The sequence below is a fragment of the Xiphophorus hellerii genome, chromosome 18 (genome assembly GCF_003331165.1).
Source record: "Xiphophorus hellerii strain 12219 chromosome 18, Xiphophorus_hellerii-4.1, whole genome shotgun sequence".
In the NCBI taxonomy this organism is placed as follows: domain Eukaryota; kingdom Metazoa; phylum Chordata; class Actinopteri; order Cyprinodontiformes; family Poeciliidae; genus Xiphophorus; species Xiphophorus hellerii.
This window is the reverse complement of record NC_045689.1, coordinates 8,328,450-8,349,242: the sequence shown is the minus strand read 5'-3', so window position 1 is coordinate 8,349,242 and position 20,793 is coordinate 8,328,450. Positions and strand designations below refer to the sequence as shown.

The 20,793-nt window shown below is 38.6% G+C and overlaps 1 protein-coding gene across 1 annotated transcript in view; it reads left to right on the top strand.

The window, feature by feature from the left end:
* foxo1a (forkhead box O1 a) overlaps window positions 1–20,148 on the top strand; it is a 36,434-nt gene extending 16,286 nt beyond the window's left edge. Inside the window, 3 exon segments of the mRNA XM_032590739.1 lie at window positions 12,689–12,880; window positions 14,317–14,427; window positions 14,429–20,148. Coding sequence (XP_032446630.1) covers window positions 12,689–12,880; window positions 14,317–14,427; window positions 14,429–15,499 — 1,374 coding nt within the window. The 3' untranslated portion in view covers window positions 15,500–20,148.
* The last annotated feature ends 645 nt before the right edge of the window (window positions 20,149–20,793 follow it).

The following is a 20,793-nucleotide window of genomic DNA, read 5'->3' as shown; positions in this document are numbered from 1 at the left end:
TATAGCAACACATGCACATATTTTAGCATGGCAAGCTTAGCCAGCACAACTCAGTCCCTGTCTATACACATGAGCTGCACGCTGCTCCAGTCTGAGTCAGATAATCAACAAGCACGCGAGCGAACCCAACATGTGAACACAGAGCTCACATTGCTGCCGAGACACTACTTACAAGGAATTTGTCACTAACAACACTTATAAAAAATATAATAAATGCCAATAAAGCACTTGGAGTCATTCGATGCCAATTAGTCATGTTGCAAACAATGGTGTATTTTGAACATTTAATATTAAATCAGTGTGACTTCATTAAAAAAACAAAAACATCAATGAAAACTATTGAATAGTCTACATCCATCTTCACAGATGAAGTTGCCCCTGGCAAAAAACTAATTACACATTTTACACAGAACGAGAATCAGAACGTAATCTCAATCCAGAGCCCTGCTTTGGTTTGTCCACTCAGGGCTACTGTAGGAACATGATTTTCACAGCATATTAACATTATTACCTGTCCACTGTCATAAAACCTACAGCTACATTACATTAATGTGCAAATATTTTTAACATTTATAAGTGAAAATTTTAAAGCTGCAGTAAGTAACTTAAAACTTAAAACACTCATCGGTGGTCTTGCTAACTAGTTTGCTCATTCATGGCAGGCTCCGTTGTGGAGGAGGAGCTGTAGAGCTGCTAAGACCCTCCTCCTGGAGTTGATTGGTTGTTTCAGATGGCAGTAGGACCACAGGGAAGGAGCAGAAGAGTTTGATTTCTTTCACAGATTGTCATGGTCGTGACCACAGGGAGGCTTTTCTTCACCAAGGAGAGTAAAGCTCCTCAAAGTTGATGAGAATGTGGCTGAAGCTTAAAACTAGGTGAAAGCCTATTAGAGGCTGGGCTGGAGAAGACATTAGACTAGAGCAGAGGTTGATCTTCCACAGGACAACAACTCAAAACATAAAGCTAGAAACTGTAGACCTAAATCCAAATAACATAAAATGCCACAAATAAAAACATGTATCATTTTCCTTCTACTTTGTAATTATGTGCTATTTTGAGCTAGAGTAACTTATAAAATGTCAATAAGATAAAAATTAGTTTTGTAGTTTTGATGTGACAAAATGTGAGCTTTTTTTGTTTCCAATGTGATCACAGCGATACCTCCTCAACCAAGTTTTCTTTTGAATATTTTTCCAAACTGTCAAACCCAGAACAACAGGAGAGGATTTATTTCTCTTTGTTTTGGGTACCTAATGGGGTCAAGTCTTCAGTGAAGAATAGTTTCTGGGATGTACAGTAATTCCTGATCCATTGTAACCTCTCCATGAAAAGGCCTACCTGGACCAGGCACCACTCTTTCCTTTTTCCTCTTGTTTTGCCCGGTCAGACTAGAGTTTTGATTAGGAAGTTGTGGCTCATGAACCCACTGTTTTCTCCAGCTGGTCCCTTGGCTCTGCACCTAGCAGGGTCTCATTTTGTGGTGTTTTTCAAGTAAACCAGAGGCATCTGCGGGATCAGTATCAGGACTGGCCAGCTCTTCCTGTGTGGACACAATGCAGCAGGAAGTTTGCTAATAGCCAATCTGCGCCTTATACGGGACGGCAGCGGTCACAGCGACGATAGATCCCCGAGTGCCAGAGGCCTTGTGGATCCTCATCGTTTGCAAAATCTGCTTTCAAGCCTTCTGCAGAGACTCTGAGAATAATCACTTCTCATCCTTATCAGTCGGTGTCCTCTGTGGCTTCCAAACTTAGTTGACTGTGTGTAAGTTTGAGGAGAAAGAGCGTTTGGTTGCTCTGAGATTGCTTACAGAGGGTTGTGAGAAGGCGATCCTGCCAAGAGTGCAGTTGGTAAATACATTTGCAGACAGACTTGCTTCTGCATGACTTGTGTTTTCTGTCTTTCCATCTGCTCTTTACGATGGTCATATATCTCACCATCTGGTAATGGCTGTTGTAAAGAAGTACTTTCCTGGAAGTCATTGACTACTATTCAGGCTAATAGAATTGTAAAGTGAATTTGACGGGCTGCACACTGGCAGCTCAATGCATAGCCTACTGTCTTATCTTTGGAGATACACACTGCTGGTCAGAAAATTTAATTCATTTATGACTGAGATGAGGGTCATTTTGCATTTTGGGTTTTTAACAATACAGTTCTTTCTCCAGCATTTTGCTCTCTCCACCGGTAACACTGTTGCTTGCAGTACCAGTAACAAAAGTGAACAGTTTAATGATAAAGGAGGACTACCTCCAGATTAACTTCACGTCACCCAACAGCAGGATGAGTCAATCTTGAACACGGTTTGAGGTTCCATCATGAAAAGGACTCCAAACAAACAATAAAACTGGTTGGGAGGGAAAAAACAGACATTAAGCTTCTGGGATGATCCCAACCTCAACGCTACTGACAGTTTAGGAGCTTTGCTTAAAAGCTGAGTGTGTGCTCAGACAGCAACCATTTTGAAGGAAGACCACTACTTCTAATAACCCAGGTATGCATTCTTTATTAAACTTGCTAAGAGACTGTTAATCTAATGTAAGCAGTGGTACATGTATATATTTGAGCCTGATTGTATATTTTTAACCTATTTAGGTTTGAGAAAAAATAGTGATCTCAAACTGTCAACCAGTTTGTTTTTATTCATCGCAGTTTTTTTTATTATCCATATACATCCATTAAAAAAATGACCAAAGTAAAATAAAACCCCCAAAATGAATATGATATTAATGCCTATAAGACATAAACTGCTGAAAGAGACCCTTTTGAAGCACGAGTGTGCAATCAGGTGCAGCAAGTAGTGATCTTTAACTAAGGAGCCTGAAGGAGCAACTGGAAATAATAAGGGATGGAAGAGAAATCAGAAACGGCCTATTTTTGGTTACCCATGTCCTAGGGTCAGTTTCCATTTTTGTTCCAAAAGCTTTCTCTCTGAAAGAAATTGTGGCAAAACAGTTTCCTTTTTATAGCCTTGCTAACAGTGACACATTTATACTCTGCTCACCAGACAAACCTGAGGTGCTCTGCTTTGCTGCTCGCTGCTATGCAACATTAATGATAACAATCATTTCCATTTTTCAGACTGTATTTTTTCTGTTTTTAATCTGAGCATGTAAATAATACAAAAAATCAGACCCGGGGCTGTGCATTTCCTGTGTTTGGCCTTTCATTTCCACTGCCTTTTTATAATCATCGCCATATTGACTTTGGTAAACAGGTCAGTGATTTCAGTGATTACAACTGGACAGTTCAATATTGGTGCTGATGATAACCTATTAAACTGCAAACACATGAAGTCATTGCCGTCTGTTCAGATTGCTTTGTAAGTGTGGTAATGTTATGGTGTTGCAAAAAGAAATAAATTGGATCTGCATTTAACTTGTTTACTTTGTAGAATGTCCTTTGGTGACTTTTAGTTCAGTTACAAAAATGAACTGAACAACTGCATGATTTCTTTGTATTTATTTATTGTTTACGTGAATTAGTTTAGATTTAATTAAGTTTTAGGTTAATGAAAACTTAATTAACCTAAAACTTAACAGAAAAACAGAATGTGATTTTGTTTATGTTTTTCTACTACATCCTTCATGTTCTAACATTCAGCCTCATCAAGGAAAACATCAATACTAAAGTAAAGAGACTTCCTAATTTATTAAATATTAAACATTTAGTACATTCTAAAACTTCAAAGAAAATATTCAAACGTTCAAATAAATTTTAAAGCTTTTTAAAATTTTGTTTTTCTTGTCTTTATTAAGAAAGAACTTAATAAAACATATGGTCACTTTACATGCCTAATAGATAGCTTAAGACACCAAAGAACTGGACTCTTTGGTTGTACAATACATATAAATAATTATCACAATGTAGAATAATATATTAATTAAAAGTGTTATACATTTATGGTTTGCATGCTAATGTAAACCATGAATTGCATTGGCATCTTCAGCCTGTTGTGAAGATGGTAGTACCAGTATGCAAAAGATTATAGAAAGAGATGAATCATTGTGAAGACAAATGAGTGAAATGTAGAGGTATTACAACTGATCCAGTCATTGCATTGTAAAAAATTATATCAGTCACTTGAAATTAGAAATGCACCAATCAGAAATTGTTGCAAGGTGTCTGCCCTTGTGTTTTTGTAAAGCTTTCTTCTGCTAGTCCAATTTTAGTTGATTATCCTTCAAGTATATTGTAGCAAAATGCAGCATCAGCCAAAGTTTTTTTTTTTTTTCAACAAAAGGCAAAAGAGTTGCTTTCGTTTGATATTTAAAGTAAAATCGTGAAGATGTTCTTCAGTGCCTGTTTTAACTTATTATGTAGCTTGTGGTGCTTTGATGGCCTAATGGAAGTATAGAAGTATAGAAAATCTTACCCTACTGCTGGTAAGCTGCTGGTTATCACTATGAATGACCTGAGAACACCCACATCTACAGACTGAGAGCCCTTAGCAAATACAACATATTTTAGCTAATAAGTAGCATCCAAAACAAGACAAGTTCTACATGCTAAAAGTTATACGTTTCGTTCAAGTTTGCTCTCTCTGTGTATATTCCATTGAGAAAGTACACCCTTACCCTTACTCTTAAATTTCCAAAATCAGATATGCAGAGGTTAAAAACCTCAAAAGAGTATGACAGAAATATCTCTATATATTTTTCTAGCCTTCCTCTTATTTCTTTAAAGTTTTGTTCTCTCACTGTGGCTGGCCAGCTGAAACTCAGACATGTCTCAACTCTGCAATTTTCCCGAATTTGTATTTGAATACCTTACTGACACTGAAAATAACTAACTTTAAGTATTATTTAGTCAGTAACGGCATTCACACAAGAAGAGTGTGGATATTAGTGCAACCCTTAAGTACCGAGCGGTGATCAGGGTCAAGCAAGGTGAAAGCACTTGAACTAGAAAAAACATTTTAGACAGAATGGTACGAAAAGTACAGCAGCAAAGTCCAACTTGAAAAACTAAAGTTGTGTTTACAACAGCCTCGACACGGGGAGCGATGAACAAGAGTGACTTACAAAAGTCTGCTATTTGGGGGAAGCCCAGCACATAAAACGAAATAGCGATGGCTACTACTCGAGTCGTGTCACAACCCTGCCTTTCCATGTCTACATGTATGAGGTATTAATTTCACATTCATGAATTTTGATAGTCATTGGGTACTCAATGACTCAATGATCTGTTAAAGAACAAATGTGATTCCAGTTAATTTTCTCCACCTTGTTTTTAATGTACCTTAAAATCTGCAATATCTATTTCAGCAGCAATTCCCTCAACATTTGTTTGATTAATTCCAATATTATCAAACCAAATACAATTAGATTCTGAAATCAAATTATAAAGTTTAGTTACATCCTGCTTAAATCATTATAGTTAGATTTGTACCAAGAAAACCAACAGATTGCTTTGAATCTTTATTTTGTTGAATTGCCTTATCCTGGGCAAGCACAAGGTAGATATGAGTGACTCATTTTTAACAGAAAGAATCTTCCTTCAGAACCAGGCTCAAGATGAGCTGCACTGGGCCAGATGCAAACATTGATGCATGTGAGTTTCCAGAAAGGGTGGCTTTAGATTTGACCAGATGCTACTGTTTTGTGTATGGTAGCATTTGATCCTTTCCGCTCCATATTATGGACTGTATATTTGATCACAATGGGCAGAAAGCTACAGCTCGACTCATCTTTTGATGACTTTGTGATCTTTGTGGGACATACTTTGCTGTCACTTGCTGTCTTACCCTCTCACCTGCAGCGATGTGAGCAACCACATGCTGTTGTTAGGAGGGCAGACATGCTGAGCCAGTGTTAAACTAATGACAAGTTTGCATGTCTTGTGTCTCAACCACACAGCCCTAAATAAACCAGAATCAGCACTAACCTCCAGACATGACCAGGCTGAAGCTTTAGGGTTACTTACTGAGGTGGTTGGAAATGGCTCATGCCCTATATGTCAGCTTTCATAATCTCAGACATTACATAAAAAATATGTAGTTCCCATGCAAAAACACACCTACTGTTAAAGCTTAGACACTTGCAGCGAAAGAGGAAAAAAATTCTGCTCAGGACAGCACCGTTTCTCTAATGACTTCAGTGGAACTAGTGCAGGGAAACCACAATTTTCACTTTCATCTCTTCCATATCTCTGGGTGAATGTGTGCTGAGCTGCATCTGCTGCTGTGTGACATTCGTACCTGCTCGCACGCTTTCAGTCAGTGAGGAAGAGAGCACCGCTGCTCGTACCCATAACTGTATGGGCTTTGCAGCTGAGGTTTTACATGTGGCTTCAACTGATTCAAAGCGGCGCTGCATGTAGGTGGTGTTGCGCTTTCCTCCGGGGATTTTTTTCATTAGACAAGTTGACATTTGAGCAGCCCTGAAAGTGTCAGCACCAAGGTCACTGTGCCAACAACTTTCTTTCTCTGTTGCATTGCAGTCAGTTTTCTTTAAGTACATGGCTTGAGTCTGCAAGAGAAGGTGATGATAAAGAGAGAAGAAAGGAAATAAGTGGAGTTTTAGTCATCTTCTTAGGTTACAGCCTCAAGGTTAATATATTTTTTTGTAATATTACATGAAAGAGTAACAGAGTGCAACAGGTGAAGTGGAAAGAAGATGAATGGTTTTCAAAATAACTTGTAAAAGGGAATCTTTGCACTTGTTGCAGTCCTCAGCAAGAACAGGAAAACTGGTCAGAGTTAATGGGAAGATGGGTGTAGCTACATACAGAACAATTCTGGAAGGAATACATCCAATGAGAATCTGTTAAATGAAAATTTATACAAACTGACTGTACTTGAACAGTTTCATGAAAAAAAAAGTTCATAAGTGGAAGAACTACCTTGGTCAAATATGCAAAATTAACAAACCTTCTTTCAGATGTTCATAAAATGTAGTTAGAAATTCTAAATACAATGCTAAATAAATAAGAAATCATGATGCTGCTCAGAGCCAAGCCAGAGAATTAGATTGAATAGATATGGTTTCGGCATATCAGCGATACCTAATCTAGAGTTGTTTGCTATATCAGCATCAATACAGATACTAATACTGGATTGGTGCATCTCTAGATAAAGTGCAAAAACTAGAAGTATGAAAACTTTTTCAATGTGCTTTATCAATTTAAGAAATAAGAATAGAGGAGGAGGAGAACTTGAAGTGAAAATCTGGGACATTGTAAAGGGAAAGAGACCCAAAAAGATCACGAGAACACGAAAAAATAGGCAAGGGAAAGGTCAGAAAAAATGGCAGATGGCAAGAAGAAAAAAGGAGAAATGCAAATCTAGAGCGATATACCAAACAGAGAGTTCTTTCAGTAGCGCTGCCAGTTGCGCAGTTTAAAGTTTGCACAGTGTGTTCTTTAAGGATCCAAGCCTTGGACACACACAGCTTACTCTGTCTCCATTTCTTCAACAGCCTTCACCACCCAGACGACCCCCTTACTACTTACTACATGTTGAGTCATGATGCATCCACTCATGTAATTCACTTTCAGCCCCGCCTTGGCATAGTGAACATTACTTTCTTTTAATGCATGTGCTCTGACAACAGGCCTTAGTGCCTGTTGCTAAACATAAACTCCTCTGGCTGACAGAACGGGGATTGAATTGAACTTGCGGTGTCCACTTGGCTCGCGGCCTTTGCGGCTTCGCATTCCATGCCTTCTTCACTGCTTACCGACCGCCATGTTTCCTGAGGCAGGAAGTCAGCTCTGTTTCCTGTCACAGTCCTCTTTCATGTGGTCACTTCCTTCTGTTTTGCCAGTACTGTTGTGTTGACTCGGAGAACAGGAGGTGGTGCTCCTCACGGTGGGCTCAAGAACAACAGCGAGAAGTTTTCTCTCTCCATATCTGCGGCTGCATAAGTAAGCTCTCACAAAGACAGTAATGTCAGCTTATGGCCTGCTTATTATGGCTGCATATCTTAGTTCAAAATGACTTTTGGGCGTGTTGACTGAAACTTTAGCCTTCTCCATCTATTTTTTTAGAAACTCTTCCTAATTTGTTTTATTTTTGTGCATCATTATCATGTATTTTTTCCGAGATGTCCCCCAGCTACAGTAATCAAAGTTCAACTATGTGAAATTGTGGGTTTTGTAACCTTGCTCAGGAATGTTGATTGTGATGACTGCCTGGCTGGGAATCCTGCATTTACTGTTTCCTAAAAGATACTAGCACGTTGGCGGAGATTACAATTGAACTTTGCACACAGTGATTAGCTGGAATGCTTAGATTCCTGTGTACTACAGCCAGAGATAAATCTTTGTCACAAAGCATCTCTGGTTCCAAAAGAAACGCTCTTTATTTCATGCAGAAGAATCGTGTTGAAACTGGTACAGTACCTCTTCAAATTAATACTTTGTGATGTTAGGGGTTAGATTTCATGTAATAGGCTAACACATTTTGTTTTGAAATAAATATCTGAAAAGTGTTTCGATGCTCATCAATCTGAAATCCCTAATTTCAGTAAACAGATTGCTTTTGGACCACATTTATTACAAATGGAAAATTTTTAATGTGGTACAAATGCACAACTATGAACCTCCCAAGAAACACTTGTCCACTTAAACTGGCAAATTGGGTAAGAAAAGATTTAATCAAAGAAGCAGCCAAGAAGCCCTCTGGAGGAGCTACAGAGATTCACAGCTCATGTTCCAAATGGCTAGTCTGCTGCAAGCCATGTGGAAAGAAGAAAAGATTGAACTTTTTGCCCTACGAAACATGCAAAGGGCTGTATTCTGTAGAAAACAAATGCTGGAAAGCACCCTGAAAACACCGTCCCCATGGTAAAAATTATTGTTGTAGCTGAAACATGCTGTGGGAATGGTTTCCCAGGGAACAGGGAAACTGGGCAGAGGTGAATACAAGGTAATCCTTAACTGAAACCTGTTAGATGCAGAATCAAAACCAAACACGGAGAAGAAACGTTCAGTTTTGCACCATAAATCTGGAAGAAGCTACGAGAAACTGCAAAACAATTGGAACACTGAGTTCTTTTAAATAAAGCTAAAAACTTGTTTAGAATTGCCTTTGATTCATAACTGGACGATCATTGTATATGATGATGATTATTCTTGATGAATTTGACACGACAAAGCTTATTTACTTGTTTCATAATTATGTTTTCATCGTGTTATGCACTTTGAACTGCCTCGTTGATGAAATGTGCTATACAAATAAACGTGAAACTTGAACGGGACAGAGTAATAAAAAGTTTGAGCGGCACGAATATTTTGGAAAACACTTGTAACCGGAGGGACTTTGATTCATATACGTGGGTAACTGTGTGTGTTCATGTTTATCCCCAGTTGCGTGTGTTTTTTAAACCACCGTCACTGGCTGAGGCAGACTGTGCTGCAGAATCAAAGACTTACAGAGCTGCTGTTTGTCATAGTGCCATTCCACTAAAACACACACACACACACACACACAGTGGGGCAGACGACGAGCGTTTTCCACTGGCCACACCAGACACCCCGGGCCACACTCCCCACACAGCACACCAAGTTCTGTTAGAGTTTTGGTATTTCCCATCAGAGCACTTTTATGTCCCCTCGCATCTGCTCACTCTTTTGCTCCATTCCTTCTGGACTAAATGTTCTAGATCATCACACCCTGCCTTTTAAATTGTGTCACAAGGCAAAATAGATTTCTTCAATGCTGAGACTTTTTTTCTTCTCTCCCAATCCTGTCATCAGGATGATGGAAGGGCCGTAACAGGACATCCCGGCGTCTGCACACACATTGCAGGCATTCCTTACTCCAGCACAGCTGAATAAAGCAGCACACTTAGCAGTCATGGGAGACGGAGACTCATGACTAGACTTTTCTCTCTTTGCCTTTTGTCATAACTACTGATGTGCAGCAGCAGGAGGAGGAGAAACGGGAGAGAAGCATTGGCGAAGCTAATCAGGGAAGGGCTGTCACGTACCCCAGATCATGAAAACTCGCCCAAAACAATTGGCTGAAGCAGTCAAGTCATTTAATTCAGGAATAATTGCATTCCGTGTTCATAGCGGATCCGAATGGGCCTTTGGAGGCTTTGAGAAGGGAAAGAAAGTGAGTAATACAAGTGCATAGAGGGACACAAGTTGATAATAATGTTGCAGTACCTCACTTAAAAAAATTGCCATGAATCTGCATCTTAAAATAGTAACATTTCTTCAGCTCCTGTAATTTGCAGAGGTGTTATTAGAATGCATTATGTAAAACTTATGACATACAAACAACTTTTTTTTCTTATATCTTGCAAGTTTCCCCATTTCCAAGGAGCTTAGAGTTAAATGGCGTGATGACTATTTAACCCCTGAAGAACGGACAGAGTCTTTCATTTTGCACATTTGTTTTTATGTTCAATTAACTTGGTGTTCTCTTGAGTTTGAAAAACAAAGAAATTAAAAACTTTTATTACAATAATATGTACAGTTTAAACCAGATATTTGATTACATATATATATATTCAGTAAATTAGAATAAGTCAGTTCACTAAGTGAAATATATTATATAGATTAATTACACAAAGACTGATTTTTTTCAGTTATGATTTTCTGATGAAAACATGACATTTTAGATTAGAATATTACATCGGAAGAAAATAAAACGTACAGAAGTGTGGGGTTTATGATTTTTTAATACCTGCCTTTTTTTCAAACGGTACTTTTAATCTGACAAAACAAGTCTCATTGGACTGCATATTATAATTTATTGAATATGACTTTACATACAGGAATAGCCAAAAGAGAACAACTTTTTGGTGCAAAATATTATAATCTGCTGGACCAAAAGCAAGATCTTGTAAAGATATGCCTGTAGTTTGTACGATACTATCATAATTCTGATAAAACTTAAATTGAAGTGTGTAGTCAAAATGGTCATGCTTAGATTTTGGGGGAAGCCTGAGAACATCCCAGCTGTAAAGTATAGGTGTGTCAGCAACATAGTGTTTGGGTGTTGAGCTACAGCAGTGACTGGTGAACTTAAAAATAGATAGCATAATGATGAAATAAACTGCTGTGGAAATACTGAAACAACATCTCTGAAAGCACAAATGGGTCTTCCAAATAGACAATGATTGTAATAATACTGAATAATTTGTTACAAAGTGGCTTACGGACACCAGAAGTCAATGTTTTTGGAGGAGCCATCACAAAGCTCTGATTTCACTCCTATAAAAAACAGTGCTGAAGAAAGTTGTTCTAGCATGGCAGCCTACAAACCTGACTCTGTTCCACCAGTTCTGTCAGGATTAATGGAGCAATATTTCCTGGGAAATGTTGTCAAAAACTGAGTGAAAAAAGAAAAGAATTGACCTAAGTCATACAGTTTAAAAACCAATTTAAAGATGTAGTAAGGAAACGCATGCAAACATCTAAATTTTAGCCAAGTTATTAAAGAATCCCTCTCATTAGTTATTTTGGTGTTTGATGAATAAAAATTATTTTGGTAATCCTAACTGACATAAAACAGGAAAAGTTTGATCTGATTTAATGTCAGGGAATGAGGGAAAAAAAGTTAAGGTGCTTTTTTATAATGATTTTCAGATTCAAGGAAGTTTGTTGTGCTCTGACATTATTGTGTAATCAGAATATTCATCTAGTTAGTGAACGCATAGACAGTGACAGTAATTTGTGGCACGGGACTTATTTTGGAATTCAGAAGAAGTGATGGCTGAGATGAGTAGAAACAGAGGTGAAGGCAGTACAGAGGGTGCAGACTACAAACCAGATGTGAAGCAGTGACTCACGGCGGGCAAAAGGCTTGATGACGTTGGCTGCTATGCACGCTAAGCTCTGCGTGCGAGTGGGGGTGTGCGTGTGTGTGCGTGTGTGTGTGTCAGTGTGCGTGCCGGGACTTCCAGCCTTTCCTCCAAAACAACAAGCTTTACGCAGGCACTGTAATGTCTGGGCAAGGCTCATTACTTCATGTTTAAATATGTACAGAAAATGATGCGAAGGCAGAGCTGAAACTATTTTCTGAGGTTAAACGGTCACTTTAGCAGCACTTTGAGTCAGTGTGGAGTTTAAAATCAAACAAACAGGTGAAGTCCTGAGTGTTTTCTGACTTAGGCGTCAGAGTGCAGTGGAAGAGAAAGAGTGTCTCGCTTTCTGCGGTTTGCTCAGCAGACATTTACCCAATATTCTCGCTCTTTTGTTTGCCCTGTTTTTATAACGCTTCACTAGCTTCCTGCTCAAAAATTAGTTTTTCCACTGGTGGTGTCACTAAGCAACGTCAGAGCTTAGCATTAATGTGTCTGTAAGGAGGAAAGATTAGTCGGTTTCCTCCCTTTGAATTTGTGCTGGTTTAGACAAGACACAGAGTCAGGTGGAATGTGACTGCTGGGTATTTTTTTTGGTTTTTTTTTCTACAATAGCCTTCTCTGTTTTCCTATGAGTCCACATTAGTTCAGGATGTGTTGCTCGTGTAAACCCACTGACATCTATTGAGTGTGTGCACGTGTGTTTTCTTTGGAAAGCAAACAGCATGGGATCGTTGAGTGACCTTAAAAACCTCTCTTCTCTCCTCATAAGTCAATTGTCAAGGCAAGCATGTTTTCAAGGGCCGCCACCTGTACGCACGGATTTACACTTCTGTGATAAAGCACATCTGAGGTGTTTTGGGAAAAGGGCAAATGTCCCTGTTTGTCTGCTCCTCATCATTTTTTCCCCCCTCTCTCTCCCTCTCCTGCAGAACTCCATTAGACACAACCTGTCCCTGCACAGCCGCTTCGTCCGCGTCCAGAATGAGGGGACAGGGAAGAGCTCGTGGTGGATGTTGAACCCAGAAGGCGGGAAAAGTGGAAAATCCCCACGACGCAGGGCTGCCTCCATGGACAACAACAGCAAGTTCTCCAAGAGCAGGGGAAGAGCAGCAAAGAAAAAGGTGCGTTAGTCAAGTACTTTTCCATGTGTAAAACAATTACTTACAGAAGTTCTGACACTGTTTAAATGAATTAAAATGTGTTATCGAAATAAGTGTTAGAAATTGGATCTGGTATAGCTAAAAGTAGCCAGTAAGAATATATTTGAAGCCACATGTAGCATTTTGGACGAGGTTGCTTTGTGTAACAAAAAAATAATATGCCAAACTTGTTTTCTTTTTAGATACATCCAAAACTGAGTTACATCTAAAAATCTGTCAGTTTTCAATTGGTGAGCTCTGGTCAATGAGTGGTTGATCAAAATGATCGTCACTGATGCATTCAGTGATAAGAATTTTTAGAGATCGAATTTGATGTTTAAACATTTTCTGCTGGTATTGAAAACTATTTGCTCTATCAAGAAACATACAACACTTTTTATAGTTTTGCTATGGTTTAGTCCTTGGAAAAAGTCAGAATCAGCAGTTCTGACCTCAAAGAAAACCAGGAAATTGGGTCAGGCAAGAAAAGCCTGACTTGAACATCTTAAGACTTAAAAATAAATAGTCTAGTGAACCTATGTTGAATTTATTTATAAACTACCTAACTGACAGAACCAAAAGTGTGTCTAAGGATGTTTGTCAAAGATCAATTTTGGGACCAGTTCCTTTTTTGTACTAATATAAATAATAATAGGTCTACATCCAGCTATGGTTCTCTTCTTTGCCGATGATAGAATTATTTAGTAGTGGTAGATTTCCTCTAGTTGACACTTGACTTCTTTTAAAGGTTTCTACTCAGATTAAGATAAGCACTTAATCCCATAAAGACAACAGTTTTTTACATGTTTCTACCTGTTCAAGATCTACTAGCCTCCCACAACATATTTCTTTTGCCATTTCTTGAATCAAATAATGTTAATATTTACTGTGAAAGACATTGTCTTCTACAATATTAGAAGACACTCATTTGGAGAGTGTTTTGATGATAATTCAAAACACTCTATATAAAAACCTTAGACCAAATACGGGTTTTGATTTTAATTTACTTTCCCTTCTTCCTCGGAAACATTTAGCCAGGATCATATTCTTATTAGTTTTAGGTTATGCTTATATCAGTTACATGAAGCACAAACAGTTTTAAAAACTGTACATGGTATACCGTACTGCTTTACACCTTGTTATAAGCATGATAACTATTATCCACCCTTGCAAACTTATGAAGTTTGCAAGGGGCTCAAACATTCTTCCAGTGTAAATAACATTAAGTCTTTGGGAAAGGCTCCCAAGTAGAATTAAACAAAACTGCTCTATAAACATATACATTCTCCTTTGAACTTAGACTTATTTACTTTACCTAGAATATAATTACTTTTTGTGTAAATTAAATGAAAGTTTGAATTAATTTCTCTATTTCATTGCTGTACAGTGATAATCTCCCTTTGGTTTCTTCCTCATAGCTGTCCTTGCAGGGTGGCCCCGATGGCAGTGCAGACAGCCCAGGTTCCTATTCCAAGTGGCCCGGCAGCCCAAACTCCCACAGCAACGATGACTATGAAGCCTGGAACGGCTTTCAGACCTCGGACCAGCTCCAATGCCAGCACCGTGAGCGGCCGCCTGTCACCGTTCGTGCCTGAGGACGACCTTGGGGAATCCGACGTGCACATGGGCTACCCTGGAGCTCCAGGATCAAAGATGACAGCCACACTGCCCAGCCTCACCGAGATGACTGGATCTCTGGGACACAGTTCTGAGAATGTCATGGAGAACCTCCTGGACAACCTGAACTTGCTGTCGCCCAACAACTCACAGGTCGGAGGGGGGGCGACGACCCCCGGCTCCTCCCAGTCCTCCCCCTCACCGATGATGCAGCCGAGCCCAGGTTACCCGGCCTACAGCTCCCCGAGCATGGGCTCGCAGTCGCAGCAGGAGTTCCACAAGTGCGTCTACGGCCAAACTGGGATGAACACCTTGCCTTCCATGCCTCTGCAGACTCTGTCAGAAAACAAGTCCGGCTTCGTGCCCAGCATGGGGCAGTACAGCTGCCCCGCCGGGCTCCTGAAGGAACTGCTGACGTCAGACACCGACCAGCACAGCGAGATGATGCCGTCAGTGGACACAGTGGTGTCTCAGTCCAGCGGGAGCTGCATGCTGCCACCGTACAGCAGCAGCCAGCACGCAGCCAAACTCATGGCAGGAGGGAACGCTCACCCGCACAGTCTCTCTCACCCCCACAACGTGCACAGCCAAGGCCAGGCCACGTCACCAGCTATGAATGGCCGCTTGCTCATGTCGCTGAGCTACAACGGGGGCGGCGCGCGTCTACCTGTCACCAAAAGCCCCATGCAGATGCCTTACGGCCTCCCTGGGCACCTTGGTGGGGGAGGCATGCCCGGCAGCTTCTGTCCTCTCAACACCAACGGATACGGTCGAGCGGGCATGTCCGTACCATCGCACATGGAGAAACTTCCAAGTGACCTGGACGACATGTCCATCGAGAAGTTTGAGATCGACATGGAGAGGGTGCTCCATGAAACACTCATGGACGGCGACTCACTGGACTTCAACTTTGAGCCAGTCGTGACCCAACAAGGTTTCCCACACGGAGTGAAGACCACTACACACAGCTGGGTGTCTGGGTAGAAAGTGAAGGCAATCAGAGATTTACTCAACTGACACAATGCTGTTTAGGCAAAGAAAGAAAATTAAATATGAGATTAAAGTTTCGTATCCAAAAAAAAATAAATAAAGCAGCGACATTTCTGCTCCAAAATTATATTTTCAGGCAACGTTATTTCTGCAGACCCTTTATGGACATGTCAACTTCAGAGCCAATGAAGACAAGATCAGGATTTTCTCCAAGTGCCAAACATTTTGCCTTAACGAGAGTCGAACTGAAACACAAACAATGTCTTGAAAAGGGCTAATACCCCTTAAACATTTTCATGTTTTACCACATTACAATTACATACTCAATTATATTTCACTGGAATTTCATGACAAAAACCAACACAATTTAAGAGTGAATGCGACAAAAAAAAATTGTTCAAGATGTTTTTGAGTAAATAGGAGTGAAAACTTTGAAGTACCACCTTTCATTGCAATCACTTCTCCAGATCTTTTATTCATTTTTACACATTTGGAGATTGACATATTTAGAGACTGATATTAATTTGCTCATTCGTCTTTGTAAAATAGCTCAAGCCCAATAAGATTGGATGGAGAACATTTGCAAATTTTCAGGTGTTGACACAGACTCTCAATTGGATTTTATTGTTGTACTTTGACTGGTCCTTTCTAAAACATGAATATGCTCCATTCTAGCTTTGAAAGCAGATTGAGGATTGTTTTCTTGTTGCTAGGTCAACTTCTTCCACAGACTCAAGTCTTCTGTAGACTCCAGCAGTATTGCTTTCAGTATCCATTTCCCCAACATGGCTCAAAAAAGGCATCCCGACAGCATGATGCTGACAGCATCATGTTTCAGTATGCATATATTTTCCAGAGGTGATTGGCAGTATTAGAATTCCTTCATAATTCATGCTTTGTATGTATGTCAGAAAGTTTAAGTCTAGTTTTAGTCATACCTGACCAGAGCGACGACGTCAATAAATCTGTCCCTTTACTTGTGGCAAATTTTAAACATTGGATTGCTGTCTTTCAACAATAGCATTATAATTGCCATTTATCCATAAAGGCCAAATGTGATTCTCTCACCTGAACTGTGGTACCTGTAACTCTTGCAGACTTGGGCTTCTTTGTATTTGCATGTGATGAAAAAAAGAAACAATATTGCGTTAGAGCTTTTGATGTTGTTTTATGAATTAATTCTGATCCCTGCTCACTGACTTGTTGGGCATGTTGACTCTTGATTTTTATGATGCTCTAAATAAACAGGTGGACTCTATTTAGTGATTAGGTGAAAGCTTTCAATTGGACTGGATTTAATTTAGGGATGTCAGACTAAAGGTGGCTGAATACAAAAGCACACAACACTTTTCAGCTTGTTATGTCTGAAACAGTTTATAAACTTTGAGTTGTTTTCATTCCACTTAACATTTATGTACATTTTGTGTTGGTCTGTTGCATAAAATCCCAGTAAAAACACATTGAAGTTTGTTTTTGTAACCTGACAAAAAGTGGAAAAAGTTATAGGGGTATGAATACCTTTGCAAGGCGCTGTATTTTTCGAGTTTACACGCAAAAGGTTACGGACACTGCCAAATACATCTCATCAGCAGCAGCAGCAGCAGCACAACAATCAGAAGATGGGCACCTTCTCAAGCAGTTTGTAATGTTCCATCAGTCAAGCTTTTTGTACCAAATAACTGATTTCAGCTTCTGACGAAGGATGAAGGTAACGCGTCTTGTGTGTTTTGGAACTGAAGTGCTTAAAAATGAGAGATTTTTCGGTGGACTCAGAATGATACGAACATGCTTGTTGCCTGAGTGTACATAATGTAATCGAACAGTTTGTAATATTTGTTCCTTGTTTTTTTTTTTTCTTGTTTTTTTATTGAGTTTGTAAATACTGTTTACAGAAAGGAAATGAAAATCAAACCAGCAGAAGTGAGCTCAAAAATAAAAATGAAAACTGGATCTTTTAATTACAAGTTGGGTGAACAGGTCAGTCAGGCTGAGTTCTTGTACATACTTTGCAAATGTATATTAAAATGAAGCAGTACATGTTTACTAGATATAGTATATATTTGTGAGCTAAGTTATTTGAGGTTAATATAGATTTACGCTGGTGCACAAACTGCACTCGGACGTTGGAATCGTTCTGAGTTATTCGTCACTCTGAACCTTAATACCACAGGGGCCTATTTGTAGTTCCTGAAAATGTAGATTTTGACTGCAGGCTCAGATAATATTGTAAATGTCTACGGTCAAGGAGATGCTCAAATACAGCAGTCTTGAAGAGAAAAAAAATATTTTTAATTTCCGTTTGCTTTTCTGGAGCTCAATTTTTTTTTAAAAAGTTGTAAAATGATGTTGCTGAGGTTTGCTGAACACACGTTTAGTGCTGTGAATGTTACTGGCTCCAGACAGTTTGGATGAAAGAAATTTCCTAGCGCTGCTGTCATTTTCACGCAAATTACCAGCCTGTGCCAGAGCTTTGTTGTGTTTTCTTTCTGGCGTCAAAGGTTAGAGTTGATCCAAAGGAGCCCTCTGATGCTGTCTTTAAGAACAGCCTTACTTCTCTTAATCTGCCCTCTCCTACCTCTGCTTATTGTTGTTTCTTTAAATATTTACATGTCTTGATGGCACCTAATTTTTGTTTATTAAAAGGTTTACTAAATTTATTGTCCCTAAAACAAATGCCACTGAGTGTTAGTCTGATCTTACGCTTGTATATTTGCATTTTCTCGCTGATCGCTGGACTAACAGACATTTCATCTTATGTAGAGTCAAAAATGTGAATTTGTCTGAGAACATGACTTCATCCGATGAAGTCGGCTCATTTCATGGCGAAAAGGCAAAGAGGATAAGGAATGAAAAGGAATTTGATAAACTAAGTTTGACAGTAACTTTAGTAGTGGGATTTACAGTGCAACCCACAATTATTGGCAACACCTGGTAAAGCCTTGTGTAACAATTCTTTTTTGCAGCTGCAGCATAATTTCACACAGAATTTTTTTTTTAAATCCAGCGATTAATTTAACTGCATTTATTTAGTAGAGTAAGCTTCCCATATTAAAAAATTGTAGTTTTAACAACTGTGAAACTTAGAAAAAGCCTTTACTTATTTAATTTAATTTATTTGTGAAGGCAAATGTATAGTGATCATCACAAACCAGGACGTTACCACAAAAGAATGTTAAGAGATAAACCTGTTGTTAATCAACATAGTTTATTTTTACAGTTCCAACCTGTTTATGAGTTGCAACAGATTCACGTAAATCTAAATGAACTTTAATCGTCTTAAATGAAGTTTGTTATAGAAGGGTTAAAATTTATATTTAATGGTAATATAATGAAATGTAGGTTTTACACTAAATTCACTTACAAGTACTGCTTTAAATGGCACTCATATGGAGATGGTTATGTTTTTCAAATATCTTAGCAACTTAACCTTTGATCCCCATAAGTTCACATGACATTCTTATCATTTTTAGATTACTTTCATATCATTTTAAGGTTTTTTGTTGCACATGTTTACCAGGGTTGCAAAATTGTGAAGGGTGCTGTATCTGGAGCATGACAAGAGTTAATCTCGTTTTCTTGAAGACTCTGCGTTTGCCGGTTTTTATATCACCTTTTTTGACATGACTTCAGCTTTAGAAACACAGATAAATGTTCTGTGTAAACTTCAGTTTGAGCATGTAAATGTAGTAACATCTCAGTACAGCCAGAATAGTCAAATCTTAGAAGACTAAAGCTAAATTCTTAACCCTTTACAAAAAGCAGAGAAGCCCTCAAAGAAGCTGCTGCTTAGCCTACATGCCAGGCATTGCCTTTCTTTAACCCAAACATGCCATTATATGTACTATAGCCAAATTTGCCTTTGAAGTCAAAGCGATATATTCAACGTCTCCATCATGTGATGTGTTTAAAATCATATATATAATTTTTATGTGAAAATGTATAAATATATTTGTGCCGGTCACTCAAGTCAGGATTAACTGTATTAAATCTATGTAGATTTACTCTAAAACTACAGAGCTGTACTAAGTAAATTATATCTCTACATTTTCAGATGATTGAATCTATGCATTGTATTCCTTAATTCTATGTTGCCGTTATATTTTCTCCTTTTTTTCCCCTTGAACTTTTAACAAAAATATTTTAATGTAACATAACCCTGTGATGTTATGGTGTTGTTCTTGTCAAAACGTTATGTTCCTGATAGTTATATGGGGCGGGGGGTGAAGTTTATTTAGAAAATAGATGATGCAGTGATCGATATGCTAAGCTTTTAACTATACTGTTTTTACTGAAATTATCAAAGGTTTTTAGAGAAATAGCAACAAAAAGCAAATTACTTTAAAAAACTTGTGAAGTTATATTGCATTTTGAAAATGAAATACACAATATTTATTCATCAGAGAAGTCCTGCTCAAAAGGCATGTTTTGGACCAATTTAGATGATGCACTTTTACTTACATTTATTACAAAGGGCTCCTCGTAACAAGAGGAAGAATTCCCACGTTATAGTTTAGAGTCAAAATCTGTTACATTTACTTAAAAAAAAAACTGAAATTGTGAAGTCTGATTTGTAATGATAAGAAATTGTAATATTGTTTGATATCAATGTTTTCAGATCTAAATAAATGTACTTCTGTGTAAAATATGCGTTGGAATTGTCATTCTGTGGGCACAAAAGTTGCTTGAAATCTTGTTTTAGTTTGGTTCTTCTTCAAAGACAGTGACAGTCTGTCTTTGAAGAAGAAAATGAGATGACACGTAAAAAGCTCAATGAAAGTTCAACCCCTTGAACTTTTTCACATTTTGTCACATGATAACCAAACATTTCTATCTTTTGGGGTTTTATCAGACAGAGCAATACGCAGTGGTGGTGCACATACACACATGGTCAACATCGTCTGTACACCTCTGTTTCTGAATGAAAATTCCACAATGGTCACTGAAATAACTTGAAACTGACAAAAGAAATAATTAATAAACATTTACTAAAAATTAACTAATGAAAATTAGACATTACTTTTGAAATGTGTGTGGACACAATCATTTTACAAACTACTGAAACAGACCTGGACAAAAATGGTAGGATCTATAACTTAATATTTTGTTGCACAGGGTTTTTTTTAAAGAAATCGAGCAATTTCTGTATCTGTTGAGTTCAGCACTTGTCCACAGGTGTTGTGGTCCACTCCTCAGGGGCAAACTACTCCATTGTCTCAGATTTCAAGGGTGCCTTCTCCAGATGGTGTGTTTCATCTCTTTCCACAGACCTTCAGTAATGTTTAGATCTG